Raw genomic sequence first — 18,490 nt, 5'->3', positions numbered from 1 at the left:
TAAGAAAAATATTTAAATATTATTTACCAAATAAAAATCATTTTTTTAATTTGTTTTGAAAAAATTATAATTATAATTATAATAGTAAATAAAATATATTTTAAGACCTAATTAAAGCGAGGACTTTAAGTTAAGCTGGCATTGCCTTTGATTAGTTTCATATACTTATTTGACACGTCTTACATTATTTGCAAAGTTGATAACATCATGTGCCCCTACATGTGAGATAATTTATAAGAACACTTGAGAAAGTTGAAATGATGGTCACAAAAAAGATACTCCCTGCAGCTGGGTTATTGTTCTTGAAGCCCTCTTAGTTGACCTAATGCGCCATAGAATCTAATAACTGAGTTTGAAGGTCAATGTGCAGTGGAAAGAAAAGGATTGCACCATAGACAAACATTAGATTTGATGACACCAGCAGTCTAGAAAGCAGTAGATATATATGCCTGCATGCTTGGTCAATTAGCTCGAGAAAACAAATTTTATATTTTACTTCCTAAGTTCTAATTGATGTTCTTCTGGGAGCCTCCCGAACTAATCAAAGTATTTGTTGCTTTGTGCAATCTCATCCATATACATTATTGTCAAAATATAGAAATTGGCAACCTAAGTTTACGGGAATAGGCAATGTGTATAAATTGACGTTGCAACTTCCCATTATTCTAGTCGTGTTCGTTTAGGAAAATATCAAAATAACGCATTAGTATATAGAAAACCTTCGCATCTAGCATTAGGTGTAGTTGTTTTAGACTTTAATGCCTTAACCAACAAGCTTAAATGACAAGATATTTGGCAAATTGGAGATAGATTCTCCCAAGGAATTAATTAACTGCATGTGTTAGAAAAGCTGCCTTGTTTTAATCAGTGAAATTAATGTTGCTGAAATCTTGACTCTTTTTTTCTTCTAAATAAGAGAAGAGTTATGTTTTAGTCAGGTGTGATGCAAAATGCAAAGTCATACTCCATCCGTTTTAAAATATAAGTCATTTTTTTTAAAAAAATTATTCTAAAATACAAGTCGTTTTACAAAATCAATATTATATTAAATATTTTTTAAAATTATTCTCAATCAATATTTTATGCATTAATATAATATATTTTTTTTAATTCTCATGAACTATTTTTCCTAAATCACTAATATTTATTTATGTATTTATATTATTGATTAATTCTAAAAATCTCTTATTTTTTTCGGCAAGTAACAAATGATACAATAGAGTTGGGTGAAGTGAAAAGATTTTGATCCATCAAGTTTATATATATATATATATATATATATATATATATATATATATATATGTGAATTTGTTATTATTAATTAGAATTATGCGTTGTAGTGAGAATAAATGAGTAAGAATACTATTTAATTAGAGATAAAATGATATATTAAAAAAATTATTTATATTATTTTATGAAATTTAATAAATTAATTATTTTTTTAATACCTATATTACAATTTTAAACTACTTTTATTTTGAAAAAGAAGAAGTATGAAGGTAAATGAAAAAGACAATGAATTTAATATTATATACTAAATCAAAATATTTCAACATCAGATTTACATGTCCTTTTTACTTATACAATTTGTACTTTATTTATTTGTTTTTATGTGGCGGTTGCATCCAAGTTTCATTCACATTTGAAACTTAACAATTTATATATATATATTTTTTATGAATCAAACACAGTACTGACAATCTGACATCACAACTGATAAGTACTGTAAGCACTCATTTTTTTTAGAAAAATATTTTTTCATTTATTTAATTATGGGGGATGTCACACAATTTTTTATTTTCAAATATTTGAATATAAAATATTAAAAATCATAGAAAAAACTATTTTTTTACACAAATCATAGAAATCAGAAATAAAATAAATATAATGTAACATTTTTATAGTTAAAGGAAATTTTAAAGAAAAAAAAAGTTATACATGGTCTAAAATTTTTTACATATTTATTCAATCTATTATGTAAAATGATTATTGATTTTAAAAATAATTATCTTAAAATAATTTAAATTATAATTTATAATTTATATGATTATGTAAAATGATTATTGATTTTTAAAATAATTATCTTAAAATAATTTAAATTATAATTTATAATTTATAATTGGATGAGAGTGTAAAACTATGTTTACACGGTATAAACCACTTTAATTAATTAATTACCATTAGCAAGCAATCATGTACTGAAACAGTGAAATCAAGGTGAATCTAAGTGTATATCTAGATTAAAATTTGTAAAATTAAGTTTGAGAAAACTTCCGTTTATAAAAGTGATATTCAAGTCTAATGCATAATAAATTGCATTTTCAGCCAAAATTTTAACATACAAATATACTTTTAAAATAACCAAACATCTCATAAAATTAAACTAACTTTCTAAAAATATATTTAACATCCAAAAATTCTTTTAAACGATTAATTAACTAAACTTGTCCTAATTTGATAATAGACAACAATAACAACAATGTAATAATAATAAATTTTATCATTTATCAGGACATGTCAATTTGTAAGAGACAAAAATAAATAAATTTTAACATATATAATTTATATTAATAATTTTAAAATTGTATATTTATTTATATAAAAATAGCCAGAGAAATAAAGTTTGCATATCCATTGTTAACAACAAGAGAGAGAGATTGTCACCCCCAGAATCGTCCCTGCATTTGTTAGTATATAGGTTTACAAATGTTGTTTGACTCGTTAAAAATCATACTATAAGCTAAGTTTTATTCCAAGGAATCCAACAGTTACTTGAAATTTGATTCAGAGATTCGGTCTATTAGATTGTTAAGACTTAAGACTACTGCATACTATATCATAAAAAAGACTACTATAGATATATCTTCAATTTGGTAACACGTACTCATGCGGGACATAGCTCATGTCCGATTTATTATAAGTAGGGTATTTGAATTAAATTAATTTTGAAGAAAAAATTAGTTGATCTGATTATTTTAATTTTATTAATTTATTATCTAATTGATTTAATTTAAATTATTAATTCGACTTGATTCAATTTAATTCAAAATGTTTTAAATAAGATTGATGGTTTTAATCTTATTTTTAGTTTTTTTGAAAATATTAAATAAAAAAATACATAATAAATAATAATTTAAAATATCTAACATTTTATTTATATCTCATTATATAACTAATAATAGAATATTTGTTAACTTAAATAATTATTAAAAATATTTTTAATATATTTTTCATAAATAAATATAAGTTATATGACAATTTTATAAATATATAAGAAATAAAAATAAAAATGAATGATACTATAAATATATGAATAAAAATATATACGTATCTATAAGTTGGGTTTGGATCCGTTTCTAAAATTAAATCTTAAATTCGATTCGATACTTTGATTTTTCAATTTTTTTATCGTTCAATTTTCTGTTTTTGATTTTTGGATCGATTTTTTCCGTTGTTTATAAACACCTCTAGCTATAAATTTACATAATAATTACACGTGGATTTTTTATTTGTGATGCACGATGTGTATGTATTAATTATGTAATTTTCGGATAGAAACGAAGGCAATTCCATCATCAGAACTTCTGAAACAAATTAAACAATAATCAACAATGATCGGATATTGCACATGTACGTTAGTCATTATTAAAGGAAAAATATATTTTTGTCTTTATTCTTTTTTGGTCAAACGTGATTAAGGTTATTACATTTTAATTGATAAATTTTATCTTCAATCTTTAAAAAAACGTACATGTAAATTGTATTCTCTTAAATTAAAAAAAAAACATAATGAATTCTTAGATAAAAAAACAAACTAAACTCACATATTTTTAAAGTTTGAAGGCCAAGTTAATCAAATATAAAAGTCAGTGGCGGATCATGGTCCTCCCAGAAATTTTAAAATTTTTATATAAATTATTGGTTGGTCTGTGAGACAATAAATTATATCTATTGGCTGGTTCGCTTTGTAGATAAAAGTAAAGCATTTTTGCCATGACAATCATGAATAAGAATTGGAATTAATGTTCGATCTCTGCATGTCATGAGTAGCTAAAGGCACGATATAATGTTCCAAACTGTTTGAAGAGGTAGCAGTATATTTTTATATATTACTTCTATTGTTGCATTTTTCAAAAGAGGACGAAAAAGAGAAAGAAGACGAGTTAAATAAAACAAGACAGTGAATAATTAATCATATGATAATTACTTAATAGAAATTAAAGATAAAAATGTCGAATAAAAAGTGTATATCAAAATGAGATATCTCCATTATATTCTAATAATTTTAGACAACACATTATAATCTTAACTGTGTTAGTCCTAAGGATTCAATATTCAAAATATAAATAAAGTATACAAAAGTTATAAGAAATCAACTTTATAATCTTGAATATATTAATTATTATAGAGGCACAAAGTTCATGGAGGCGTTAAGGTGACAATGGAATGGATCTCAGTTGTTAGCAATCGATAACTTCGAGTGAGTGGATTGGGATGAGTGAGGGCAATAATATGTCACACACATTTATCCCATGGCCCATTCCCAACAAAGTCTCCTGCTACCCACCTACTTGACCCATCGAATGCAGATATTTTTTTTCATCATAGGGACCAAATAAATAATAAAAAAAAAACAAGTTCGGTTATAAAAACAACAAGTTTGATAGTAAGAGTTCAAGTTTGAGTCGGATAAAAAAAATTGAATAAAAAGGAAGAATCTCTTTAAAAATAATGAATAAATTTCTCAACAACAGGAGATTAAAATCAATAAAAAAAAAACAATCACCGGTTATTATCAACATATTAAAAAAATGTGAAAAACAAGTAGTGTGGTCGTACCACTTGCATAGAAAAGCGTAGCCAATGAAACTACAACCCCAAGGCACTCCTTTCTCAAGTCTAAGCTCGAAAGCACGCTCTGACCAAAAATAAAAACGAGTGATCGAAAAATCAAAATTTTAGAAAAAACCAAACTAAAATTCTCGTGACCCTTCCTTGGTAGTTGGTACTTGGTTTGGCACGCCTGAGCCTGAGATGAGATGAGTCTCACGCCAACTTGTCAAAAGAACCCTTCTTAGCCCTTCTTCGGTCACCGTCCCGTGTTAGTTGAAAGTGATTTTTTTTTTAATTATTCATATAGATTAAAATTAAACACAAAATATTTCCTTCAAGAAAAAAAATTAGCCAGAGAGAGAGCGAGAGAGAGAGAGAAAGGGTCGCTTTAAGGCACAGAAGCTTTAAATGCGAGTTGGTTGATTGTAGCTTCCTTTCAATCTTCTCCTAATGCTTATGGACTAAGCATTTGCCCAAGAGCGCGTTTTTTATTCTCAATATCCTTCTTCTTGTTATTATTATTATTGTTATTGTTCTTTGTTGTTAACATATATTAATAACTCTTTCTTAAACCCAAATCTTGTGACATCACAAACCGTACCCTTTTTGTTTATTTCCTTTGTGGGTTTTCAATTCGTGCAAATTTCTGCGACACCCAGATGGATTTTGCGCTGAATCCGTGTCCTTTGCGATCTTCTACGTTCGTGAATTTCGTCGAGAGGGTTAAACAGCTTGGTACCCTCGCCTTTTCTGCAGTCATTGGGAACATCTTCTCCGCGATCTTGACCTTCTGCTTCGCATTAGGTTTGATTCGTCTTTTCCTTTTATTCATTTTCATTTTCATTCGTTGCATTTCTCGCTCAAACGCTTGATCTGCTTCTGTTTACCTCGTATCATGGGTTTGGCCTTTTTTTTAATCATTTTTTTTGGGGGTGGGGGGGATGATTGTTGTCATTGTCTGGTGTTGTACGATGTTCTGTGCTTTCAATTAAGACAGAAAATGTGTGTTTTTTATAATTTGTTTGAAAAAAATTGAAACTTGGGGTGGGGGTCTGCTATTTGTTGGCTGGATTGTTTTGCTTAGGTTGTCTTATTTGGTTATTTTCATATTTTTCAAAAACGTCCAAAGTTTGGTTAATGTTTTTCTTATATCCCTACCCTAGTGTTTTAACCATTAAGGTGTGGTGTGTGCTTTGTTTAAGGTTGTTTTTGTCTTCTGCAGTTGGCACTTTGTTGGGGGCTTTGACTGGAGCTTTGATAGGACAAGAAACTGAGAGTGGCTTCATTCGAGGGGCTGCTGTTGGTGCCATATCAGGAGCTGTTTTTTCCATTGAAGTGTTTGAATCCTCTCTTGTTCTCTGGCAATCTGATGAATCTGGGATTGGCTGTGTCTTATACTTGGTGAGTTGCTCAGCTTTCAGGGCAAAGGACAAAACTTAAATGCAGTTGTTCAATTAGAATTGGAGTTTTACCGTAGTATTTTGCGTAATCCTTTGATGCAAACCTTTATCATTGGGGTTAGCTAGATGGAATTTCAATTCTTATTGAAGAACAAGACAAAAAAACATTTGAAAATGCCATGTAAGTTTTGACTCTTGTCAAATTGGGAACATTTGTTGGGTATGGTGCTCATGATGTAGCTACATGATTACAATGGAATGTTCTGTTGGCTTGTAAACTTATTGTGTTGTAACCTCCTGAGTTTTATTTATCATTTATAATTGCATGTTGTGTAACCTGATCTTTTTGAGTTATACAGATTGATGTTATTGCCAGCTTACTGAGTGGGAGACTTGTGCGTGAGAGGATTGGTCCGGCCATGTTGAGTGCTGTTCAAAGTCAGGTAATTTGCTTTGCCAACTTGCATTTGGCCAGTAAACTCAGTTTGGCGATATGTTTAGAGTATGTTTGATTCATCATTTGGTGGGTTCAAACATGCTTTTGGACCCTCAAACGTTCTATGCTTCATGTTGGTTGCCTCCAAACTGAGTTTCATCCGTAAGCAACTTGGGGGTTCCTTTTGAAAACTCATTTTCTGTTTGAAGTATTTATCTGATAGCAACATCAAGTAAAAGTACTTTTAATTAGTTTTATCCAAACAAATTTCATTTTACCAACATACTTTTGAACAAAAAATATCCAAACATAATCACATTATAGTAAACTCATTTTTTTTTATCAAACTTAAGTTACCAACATATGTTTGATTCTAACTTATGTTTAGCAATATCAAGGTACTTTTGCAAAATGAAATCCATTCAAACTTAAGTTTGCAAACTTTAATCCAAAAGTGCACTTATTGCAGCAATGAGACTTGAGATTTGCTCATGAACTTCCTCTTCTTGCTGACAACTCTGCTCTTGCTTATCAGATGGGTGCTGTTGAAGCCAGCTTTGATGAGGTTCAAAACATCTTCGACACCGGGGGTTCCAAAGGTTTGTCTGGAGATTTGGTTGAAAAAATCCCCAAAATAAAAATTACAACAGACAACAATTTTGATGCATCCGGTGATAGAGTCTCTTGTTCAGTTTGCCTGCAGGTTAGTTCTTACACTTTTCTTTGTCAATACCACTAGATGTCTATACCTTGAACTAAATATTTCTAAGATTGTGTATTGTGATATGAACATTTCTGCATTTGTGCAATATATAGGACTTTATGCTTGGAGAGACAGTAAGAAGCTTACCTCATTGCCATCACATGTTTCACCTACCTTGCATAGATAAGTGGCTCTTCAGACATGGTTCTTGCCCATTATGCAGAAGGGATCTGTAATTTTGTATATGCTTAGTACAGACCGCTAATAATGTCCCTATTTTATTTTTGTTTTTGTTTATAAGCTTATTTAATTCTAGGACTTACATCTAGTGGGAGCCATTGCAGTTTGAGTGGTATCATTGTACTAAATTAGTGTAAAGAAAATTTTGAGATGAAACAGCTTCCACTTGTATATGGAGGAGAGTGATTGACCCATTTTCTAGCCCGTCTCCACTCTTTTTCTGCTCTTTTTTTTTTTTTTTTGAATAAAGAACAAGAGACGGTGATATAACTAGTGTTTTGATTCTTGCCAACTAGTGTATGTTTGGTTTTCGTTTGGGGTGCTTCAAACTTAGTTTAGAGAGTAAATTCAGTTTTATGACATGTTTAGCTATTCTAAGAAAGTATGAGCAAATGATTGGTTCTGAATTTAAAACGCTCTGTATGGTTTTTAAATCCCATTTAGACAATATTGTAGAATATATATTTCAAATTTTATTCTTATAAAGTGAAGAGGCATGTAGTGTCAACAAATGTGGACTTAATTATTATTGACTTGTAGTGGGTTGTGTTTATACAATTAATGGTAAATTTCTTTTTTTGTTTTACTTTATACATCTTAGGAGTTAAAATCTCAAGACTAATAAGTTATTTAAATTTTTAGAGAAGGAATGATCTTAGCTGGTACTATTTGAGATTATGTACACTATTGTCAGAGCAAGATTTACCTGGGGATTTGGATTCCTTAGTTAGAGAATGCACGTGTTTATGCAGTGGGTTAGATTTAGAATCATAGGATAAAGATTGGATGATTCATATATTTAAAATATAAATCGTTCCATCTTTATCTAATTGTTAGATTTATGAATGCGACAATCCGTGAATGCATGAAATTCCTTCTGGCCTTTGTATCTAATCTCATTCGTACAACTTTTGTTTTGATTTGAAGTTTTGAACTTCACAAACAGTCTTTCTACAATTTTTTGGCAAACAATTGCAAATTTCCAATAACAGACTATAGATCGAACCTAACCAAGTTGTAACAAAAAATAAAATAAAAATCTAACCTAACGATCACTCGTTGACAAGTGTCCATAGTTCTAATCCGACAACTCAGATGAAGCCCGGGGTTTTAAGTGTCTAATCCAAATAAGCATCTATAATTATAAAAAAGAAAAGGACTAACCATATTTATTGGTCCATGGCCTTACATGGGAGTTGGTATAAAACCATGTACCCATCAGAGTCAGTACAAAACAATGGTTTGGTTAACCCAAAGTCTAAATTAAATTGAAGAGAAAAATTGAGTTGGTTCTGACCATCAATTTAGTTCAGATTTTAATATTATAAATACGATAATATCACTTCAAGTATCAAATATAGGTATGTGGAACATATTTGACATCAACCAACCTAAACTTAATATAATTCATATAATTGGAACCATATTGCGGTGAATGAGAGAAACCTTCCGGTGGGAGACGTTGAAGACCATCCTATCCTAACGTTTCTGTGATTTGATTGCTCCTATTCCAACCCCCCAGGATGATTCTGATTGGCTAATTTTCAACCTTCAAACCCACTCTTTTAAGCCTCCAATGGAGTTGTGGTGTACCAACTCTGGAACGCTTTTTAAAATATATATACGTGATGCTATGGGTCGGGTTACTTCGTGCTTCCATGTTAAAATGGGTTCTTGTAATGCTTTTTTGGCATCAAGGTGGCTGCAGTTGATAAAAGGAAACAAGATTCCTCCTCCGGATTCCTATCTCATGAACATCCTTGGCAATATCAAAAGGATGTTATCCAACACTGATTGGAACACTAACCTCCTCAGTCATATATACCGGGAGGCTAATAGAGCTGCTGTCTTTATTTTCCTTTGTATCGAAAAAAAATAATTCTGACTTTTGAGATTATTCGTTAATTTTCTTTCATTTTAGTATGTTTTTTTTTTAATTTTTATGATTCCAATAATAAACCAGATAATTAACTCAATCAAACTTGAATATGATGGGGTTAGTTCATAACATGCTGTTAGTTTTTTTTAAAAGAAATTCCTAAATCAACCTAAACCAATTGATATTGATCAACTTGGATTTGGATATAAATATGATGTTGACTTGATCTAATCCAACTCAAACTCATCTCTAATGGCAAGAGTAAAAAGTAATAATAGGCTAAAATGTAATCTTAGGTTCCTATTTTTTTAAATTTATGATTTTAATTTTTTTTAATTGAGATATTTTATTTTTCACTTTTAAAAAATTTATAATTTTAGTCTTTATATTTTTTAATTGACATTTTGCTCCTCCCTTTTTAAAAAAAATCTATAATTTTAATCTTCTTTTTTAATTTCAAACTTATTTATGCATGTTTTTAATTTTTTTAATAAATTAAGCTTATTAGCAATTAAATAATTTTAAAAAAATATTTGTAATGTAGATAATAAATAATCACATGTTAGTCAATATTTACAACATATATAAATCAACATTTCATATTGAACATCAAGATTAAATTTGTGGATTTTTCTTAAAAAAAAATAGAGGATAAAATATCTCAACTAAAAAATAAAAAATAAAATCGGGAATTAAAAAATGGGCCACAATGCTCCCTTATTTAAGTATTTTTTTTAAAAAATGAAAATAATTTAAGTTTAATTTCTTTACATATCGTATAAAATCTATTATTATTTAAACGAAGTTCAAATCCTCTCTAAAAAAACCAGCATCTTGAAAGTGTCATTTGCTCAGACCATGAACACCATGCATCCCACAACATGTAACTAGTCGTATTTTATTCGTTCCTTAACCCAATTTTCACCATCATAAGGCCACGAATGCTAACACGAACATTCAGTTTTTAACCCAGAAATAGAAAACGAGACAATTACCCAACATGATGCACCAACATCACCCACTTATCACTCATCAGATCCTCAACATCTTTTTTAAACGTAACCAAAACCCACAACAGGCCAAGGTTATCTCGATGTCGTTGTGTCTCCGTTGTATACACCGCACCTTTTTTCCTTTTCGACGTTAGTCTATGCATGTGTTTTGCGTTGAAGAAATTTATTTACAATTTTTTTTCCTGTTTTGAAAGAAGCTTTCTCGTAACAGAGGCGATATAGTCTAAAGCAATCACGTGAAGTGTAAAGTTTAAAATGTTTTTCTAGGTGAGGAAGGACTATTTCACTTACTATGCTTTCCTCTCTTTTCTAACTTATTATATAATTATTTTATATAACATTTTTACTATCATAAAGAAGATAAGAAAAAATATGGAAGTATAAGATAAAATAAGAATATATTAAGTTACAAAATGTGCGTACAAATAAGAAATCTAAAATTATATAGTTTTTCATTTCTTATTATATTGCAACTAGGTAGAGGGAGTGTTCGTCACTAACCATGCTCTTGAATATGTAGTAAAAAGTTCGATTTCTAAAAATCTATGCTTATTATAGAACATTTATTAAAAAAAATACAAGTTCCTTAATTGAATTTAGTAGTTCGAGATATTAATTTTTCCTCTAATCAATTAGGGAATTCCTGGTTGATTAAAAAAGACATTGGTAGCTATCAATCGATCTTTTTTTTTGCTTGGTTAATTACCAAAAGAAATCTTTTTGTAAACCTTTTTTTTCCTCCCAGCATCATATAGTGTAACCTTTTTTTTTTTTCTTTTATTTGAAAAAGAAACAAGTTTCATGTTTGGATCTGGTCAAAGAAAGAAAGAGAGAAAGTCACCCACTATAACGGTCAAAATGTTTCTTAGAAATCTTGGAATTGAGAATTCAATGGCTTTGCTTCCTATTCTATTGTACTCTCCATATAATAATTTCCATCACTAATATTTTGGTTGTAATTTTCAGTTGAGATGTCTCTGGCGCACAATGCAGAGACCAACACCAACTAGCTCGCAGCCTCCCCAACTTTTTCATGCATATTTCAGGAAAGTGGGTAACTTCCACCAATCGCCACCTTTTCATATTTTGACTTAAAACTCTCACTTGCCTCAACCAAAAGCATCCATCTCTTTATATAATTATGTTCTTTAAATCAGTCCTTCAATCAATGAAAATTAAATATGTCTTTAATATCATATAATGTATCAAATAAAAAGTAATATAATAAAATTATTAAAATAGATTACATCAGACTTTAAATTAATATATATCAAAACTAAAAGGATTTCTGGTCAAAAGAATAAAATAACCATAAATACAAATATACCCAGAAAATTAAATAAATGATGGGAAACTGAAAACAATAATTTATGAAGACAGGTGGAAGGAAACAAAGAGGTCTTTTAATGGAGTAATTCTTTTATCATTATTCTTTTCTTCCAGTTTGTTTTTAGAGTATTTGAATAAAATAATGCTTTTAAAAGTTGACAAAACAAAAGTAAATAAAAAAGTCTTCCTTACCATTGAAAGTGTAAATAATATAATTGCTGGTTGTCTGGTTTACTTAATTGGGAGTTTTATGTTTGAATCTAAAAAAAGTAGCTGAAATGTAAAAAAAAAAAAAAAAAAGATGAAGATAAACCAATATTTTTAACATTAGATCAATTATTAAACTATATAAAATCTGTTTGCATCTAAGGTTAGAAATGTTTTTAAGAATTTATTTACTGAAAAATGATTTATATTTTTAGTAAAAAAAATGTAAAAAGTAGTTATCTGCAGACCCATAATAACATTCCTTTTGATTTATGACAACCAATGGTCGTGACAGAAATAATAAACATTTGAGGAAAGGTTGAACGGGTGCAGTTGGCTTCCCGTTCTTGTTTTCGCCAGCAAAACCAACTTCATAAGATACAATTTTATTTTTGAAGGAACGGTGCATGATTAGATAAGATACAATTTCCATGATTTTTTAATATCCACTCTCGCGTAGTAAAAATTACCTAGAGAAATATAATCTATATTTTATTTTGAATGAGAGAAATATAATCTAGTCCCCCAATCTTTACATTTGAGAAGTATTATTTTCTATCCGTAATTAAAGAACACACTTTATTAACTAGCTATCCGAATGGATAAATAAACTCATATAGAATTATTTATTAATGATTTCAAGTTAATATATTAAATATAAACATTCATCAAATAAGTTAAAATTGTGCCCAATTTTCTCCAGTAAAATCTCGATTCAAGTATATGCATACAAAATTATGATTAGAAAAAGAAATCTCACAAAAAGATAATAGCTAAATTTTCGTAAGCAAATTAATCATCATTTGCATAGTGATCCAAAAATTCATTAAATAAGTTATAAAATAACTTTGTCAATCATATTATTTCTATCCATAGTGAGCAAAATTATATCCCCTAACATGTTATAGGTAATAAAAAAAACACTACACCAAAATACAAACTAGAAGCAAAAAAAGAAAAAAAAATATTGATTCAGAAATTGAATATATAGAACAGGGGCCCACAGTGTTCCAACGTGAATCCCTTGATGCTAAGGGGAGAAAGAGGAGTTGAACTTTTCCCTGCAACTGGGATGCTTAACCAAACTCAACCGACTTTTGACGTAGCTTCCTTCTCCCTCCTTCCCTCTCTCTCCGTTTTTTTTTTTACTCATTTTTATATTTTATCTATTTCGTCTTAACGACCACAGTCCACAGACCAAAAACACGAAGCCTTCTCACACATACCATAACAGAACCATATATCTATCTCTCTGTTCTGTCAAAACCTCTCGTAGCTACCTTCAACAATAACTCACGGTCATGGCTTGTCACAGTTGGCTCTGTAATATCTCACTGCTGTTGCTGCTGCTGAGTTTAGCTTCGCAGAGTTGCCACGCTCTCAATTCCTTCGGCTTCGACATCCACCACCGTTTCTCCGATCCGGTGAAGGAGATTCTCGGCGTTCATGACTTACCCGACAAGGGAACTCGCCTGTACTATGTTGTTATGGCCCACAGAGACCGAATATTCCGGGGCCGGCGACTCGCCGCCGCCGTTCACCACTCGCCTCTCACTTTTGTCCCCGCCAACGAGACTTATCAGATTGGAGCCTTTGGATTGTACGAATTCTTTGACAACTTGCAAAAAATTTCATTCTTTCTTTTTGTTTTCTGGGTGCTACTCATTTTTTTATAAGGATTTTGTATATATAGATCTGTGCAAAGATGGAATATTGTTTATGTTTTTTGGTGCTTGAAAAAAGTGGTGCAGGAAGAGAATCTCCAGGGGATTTTTTTTTGCTTTCTTTTTTAAGATACCATATGAAAACAAATGGATTTTTCCTTCTTTTCGTTTTTGGGTTGTGTGAAAATATTTTTTTTACATTTTACACCCTTTGTCTTTTTTATTTTCAATAAGGGAAATTTTTAATGGGTTTTTTTTGTGTTGATGTGTGTGTGTATGTGGTAGTATTAGTAATTAATAATTTAGTAATTTGTCCTCCTTATTTGGATTTCAGCTTGCATTTTGCCAATGTTTCTGTTGGGACTCCACCGTTATCGTTTCTGGTGGCACTGGATACTGGTAGTGACTTGTTCTGGTTACCTTGTAATTGTACCAAATGTGTTCGAGGTGTAGAATCAAACGGAGAGGTATGCCATCTTATTTATTGTTTTAAGTATTTTTTTTCTTTTAATTATATACTTTTTTATGTTTTATCTGAATACTTGTTAGTTTGTAATTTATGATGGTCAGTGAATGCCCTGTGTGAAACTTCATTGGTATCATTATTAGTTTCTGAAGGATATCTTGATAGTCACTTAGTCTTGGTTAAATGGAATCATATTGTTTTTGTCTCTGATGTAGAAGTTTAAATTTAATGACACTTTCTTAATACTTTTATCTGACAGAAAATTGCTTTTAATATCTATGATCTTAAAGGATCATCCACAAGCCAAACCGTTCTGTGCAATAGCAACTTATGTGAGCTACAGAGACAATGCCCTTCATCTGATAGCATCTGTCCATATGAAGTAAACTATCTATCGAATGGTACTTCAACTACTGGATTCCTGGTGGAGGATGTGTTGCACTTAATTACAGATGACGATGAAACAAAAGATGCTGACACACGAATTACTTTTGGGTAAAATTCTCAACATCTTACTGAAATGTTTTGTTGGTAATACATGTACTGAGCATACATATGAAGCATTAGAGTGTAACTCATAGTAGTCCAACCCAGGTCGAACAGGATTGTCTCAAGTGAAGGATACATATGATCTATACAAAAAAAAAAAGTGTATTCTTGGCCATACTGCATTACACTGCTTTAGGAATTTGGCAAAAACTTCATCTCTAGGATGTTTGATGATACCCACAATAATAACCACATGTCCAAATCCAAAATGATCCTTGAAATTAAACTATTATTTCACAATCATAGCTTCTGTTTGATTCTTGTTCTTTGAAACTGCTAGGTATAATCAACTTTTTCTTCGGCCTCTCTTGTCTTTAACAACCTGCTCATTGTTATTTGTCATTCAATATGTGGCAGTTGTGGCCAAGTTCAGACTGGTGCATTTTTGGATGGAGCAGCTCCAAATGGTCTATTTGGACTAGGAATGGGTAATGAATCTGTCCCAAGTATCCTAGCCAAAGAAGGGCTCACTTCGAATTCTTTTTCAATGTGTTTTGGATCTGATGGTCTTGGAAGAATCACATTTGGGGATAATAGTAGCTTGGTCCAAGGAAAGACACCATTCAACCTCAGGGCATTGCAGTAAGTAGTTATTCTTCTCTCCTTTTAGTCTAAACAAGAAGTGGCCACTTAGATGCATTCTGAAACATACCAAAAAAGAATAAAAATGAATTGGTGCTGGCTGAATTGGTATTTAAAAAGTGTTTGGTTTGATTCCAGTTGAGGCTCATGACATGCCTTGACCTTAAAATGTAGCACCCTCCCCTCCCCCCAACTTCTTTGGTAAAAGAAAAAGAAACATACAACAGAAACTGTAGAAGAAATTATTGAGTCTAACTTAATTTAACTAGTGCTTATTTTAACATGTGTATTTCTTTCCAGCCCTACTTATAACATCACTGTTACCCAAATTATTGTGGGAGGAAATGCTGCCGATCTTGAGTTTCATGCAATATTTGACTCTGGTACCTCGTTCACACACCTAAACGACCCGGCTTATAAGCAGATTACTAACAGTGTAAGTAATCTTGATTGTGGTTCATTAAGAAGGTAACTAGAGCTTCATGTGACATGAGTTTTTTTTTAATTTTTTTCCCCATTAATTTTGCAGTTCAATTCTGCAATTAAACTACAACGGTATTCATCTTCTAGTTCTGATGAGCTCCCCTTTGAGTACTGTTATGACTTAAGGTGATTTATAGCTTGAGAGAAGCCTCTACTACTTCTTTTTCATTCTAAACCGTTAGGCACTGAATTTGACTTTATATGCAGTTCAAACAAGACTGTTGAACTTCCCATTAATCTGACCATGAAAGGTGGAGACAATTATCTTGTCACAGACCCTATAGTAACGATCAGTGGTGAGGTGAGAACATAAAATCAAACTTTGGGTTTCATTAATATTACTATATAATGATTTTCAGCCCTCTTAACCTCATAAATGCTTCTTGTGATGTCCAGGGTGTTAACTTACTTTGTTTGGGAGTCCTGAAAAGCAACAATGTGAACATCATAGGACGTGAGTATTTTAATTGAAAAACCTAAATTATACTATATGAATATATGATCTTGAAGCTTTCATTTCAGATTACTTTGTCAATTCATGTTTCTTATCAATATAGCAGCCACAACTGCTACATTCTTATCAGACCTTCTATGTTTCTTCTGGAATTTTTTAGCATTCACCAATGCACTGTCTTGTTTGTATGTTTTTAAGTTTGACAAATCATACATCAATACTATGACAAAAACACCTAAACTTCCACTGTTATTGTTGATGAATCGATGCATATACCTGAAATATTCATTTTATTTATCTTGATGCAGAAAACTTCATGACTGGTTACCGTATAGTCTTTGATCGTGAGAACATGATTCTTGGTTGGAGGGAATCTAACTGTGAGTACAGTTCACTTCTTCTGCTTCATTACACTGCATATCCTTTCTCCATTAATTATTGTTAATGAGACATGTTATTCACAGGTTATGTTGATGAACTCTCTACTTTAGCTATTAACCGATCAAATTCCCCTGCTATTTCTCCTGCCATAGCTGTGAATCCTGAAGAAACATCAAACCAGTCTAATGATCCTGAGCTGTCACCTAATCTCTCATTTAAGATAAAACCTACCTCTGCGTTTATGATGGCCCTTTTGGTGCTTTTGACCATACTTTGAGCATATCTTATAGGCTATTCAGTATTTTATAACTAATATTAGTATTTTTTTAGGACACACCAGAGAAGCATTATTGCTACGCATTTTTTGGATTCTTAGTAGCATTATTTTGATAATGAGTTTGTAAATAATGTAACATGTCTGTATAGTTGTGAAAATATATATTTCCATTCTTACATTATTATACTTTTATGGACTATGGTTTTTGTCTGATTTCATTTTTACTCGGTCTCAAGACTTTCAATGCAAATCCTCACGGGTTAGTTACAAATCCTCGTTGTTGTAAACGCAGCAGTGTTGACTCGTGACTTGGACAAGCACCAATCAAATTGTGCTGGTTGTTCTAGAAAAACGGACTAAACGTCCCATGAGATTAGTTACAAATCTTCATATATAGTTGTAAAGGGTCTAATACATTTAACAATAATTAAAAGTTTCGAATTTTTATGGATTTAAGTGGACCTTTAGATTATTAGTATAAAGACACATGGGGGTAGAGATTAAACCATCTGGCCTTGTGCTTTATCTCAGTACCTACACTAGAAGGGCCGACCTAGATCTCTTAGGGGAAGTCACATTTACTACGAAAACGGTTTTATTAATTCTCATTAACTTTCATTAATCTTCATTAACCCTCGTTAGTCTGTTATTTCTGCTATCAATTTAAATATATTTAGTGTGACAAATCCGTAGGAGGCAAGGCACTTCAAGACTTAGCATTCAGTCTCTAAATTCATTCAGAAGAGCATAAATAAAAAGACCAACATGGAAAGCAAGCCATTCAGGCATTCAATTAAAATTGTCACCGTCCAAGTTGGCCGTGCATAAATCAAGTCAACCAGTTATGAACACATATATTGACCAGAAAAAACAGATATGAACTCTTACCAGCGGCCTTTAGCTTCCAAAGTTGAAAATAAATTTATCATGCGAAGAAATTATTTTTTTTCAACAATTGACATAAATATCGGATGCTATCTTAAGCCTATAGAAGTAGTAGTCACAATTAAAAACTTGTACTTGGTACTCCTCTTCCATCTACAATAAATGTTTTGTAAGAAAAAGAAATGCTATAGCAGATAGTAGTAGCTTATAAATTGAGTCGGTGTTCAAAGATTGATCCAAAACGTGGATCATCAGCAGCTCTTATTTTCTCCCTAATCAACACAGCATCATTACCCTTTTGCCCTTGCCTGTTAAAATCTTACAAGAATATCCCAACCCTAGGAAAGAGCTCTTCTTTGCTAGCTCTGTCTAGTGTCTACTCCATCCATAATTTGGTTCTTATGTTCTTTCACTTTTGATCCTTCCTCTAAACAGCATGTTCCTAATTAAAGACGGAACAACATCCAAAACAGAAATGTGTATGAATATCCATTAGTCGATCTCCACTTCTTCGTCCAAAGAAGGTATAAACAAATACGTATATACACATGTATTGCAAATTATTAATAATGCGCAAAGGCATGTTAATTAGCTGTTTAGCACCAATAATGAATTCTGGTTCATGACACGGAAACGTAAGTCATTTTATGAATAAGCGCCTCTAACTCTATCTACGGAAGGTTTTTAATATAGAAAGAGAAAAAATTAT

The 18,490-nt window shown here is 31.0% G+C and overlaps 2 protein-coding genes across 2 annotated transcripts; both read left to right on the top strand.

Annotated features, from left to right (window-relative positions):
• Positions 1-5,169: 5,169 nt before the first annotated feature.
• Positions 5,170-7,904, top strand: LOC100306109 (RING finger protein). The gene is made up of 5 exons (NM_001250749.2): positions 5,170-5,637; positions 6,056-6,234; positions 6,593-6,676; positions 7,205-7,372; positions 7,486-7,904. The coding sequence occupies exons 1-5, from the start codon at positions 5,493-5,495 to the stop codon at positions 7,606-7,608; spliced, it is 699 nt and encodes a 232-aa protein (NP_001237678.2). The 5' UTR covers positions 5,170-5,492; the 3' UTR covers positions 7,609-7,904.
• A 5,155-nt stretch (positions 7,905-13,059) lies between these two features.
• Positions 13,060-17,072, top strand: LOC547874 (aspartyl protease family protein 1). The gene is made up of 10 exons (XM_006590673.4): positions 13,060-13,640; positions 14,039-14,171; positions 14,430-14,665; positions 15,077-15,301; positions 15,602-15,737; positions 15,831-15,910; positions 15,992-16,085; positions 16,181-16,238; positions 16,547-16,618; positions 16,703-17,072. The coding sequence occupies exons 1-10, from the start codon at positions 13,342-13,344 to the stop codon at positions 16,894-16,896; spliced, it is 1,527 nt and encodes a 508-aa protein (XP_006590736.1). The 5' UTR covers positions 13,060-13,341; the 3' UTR covers positions 16,897-17,072.
• Positions 17,073-18,490: the final 1,418 nt, after the last annotated feature.

Source organism: Glycine max, chromosome 11 (genome assembly GCF_000004515.6).
Source record: "Glycine max cultivar Williams 82 chromosome 11, Glycine_max_v4.0, whole genome shotgun sequence".
Lineage (NCBI taxonomy): Eukaryota > Viridiplantae > Streptophyta > Magnoliopsida > Fabales > Fabaceae > Glycine > Glycine max.
This window is presented reverse-complemented; position numbering and strand designations above follow the sequence as displayed.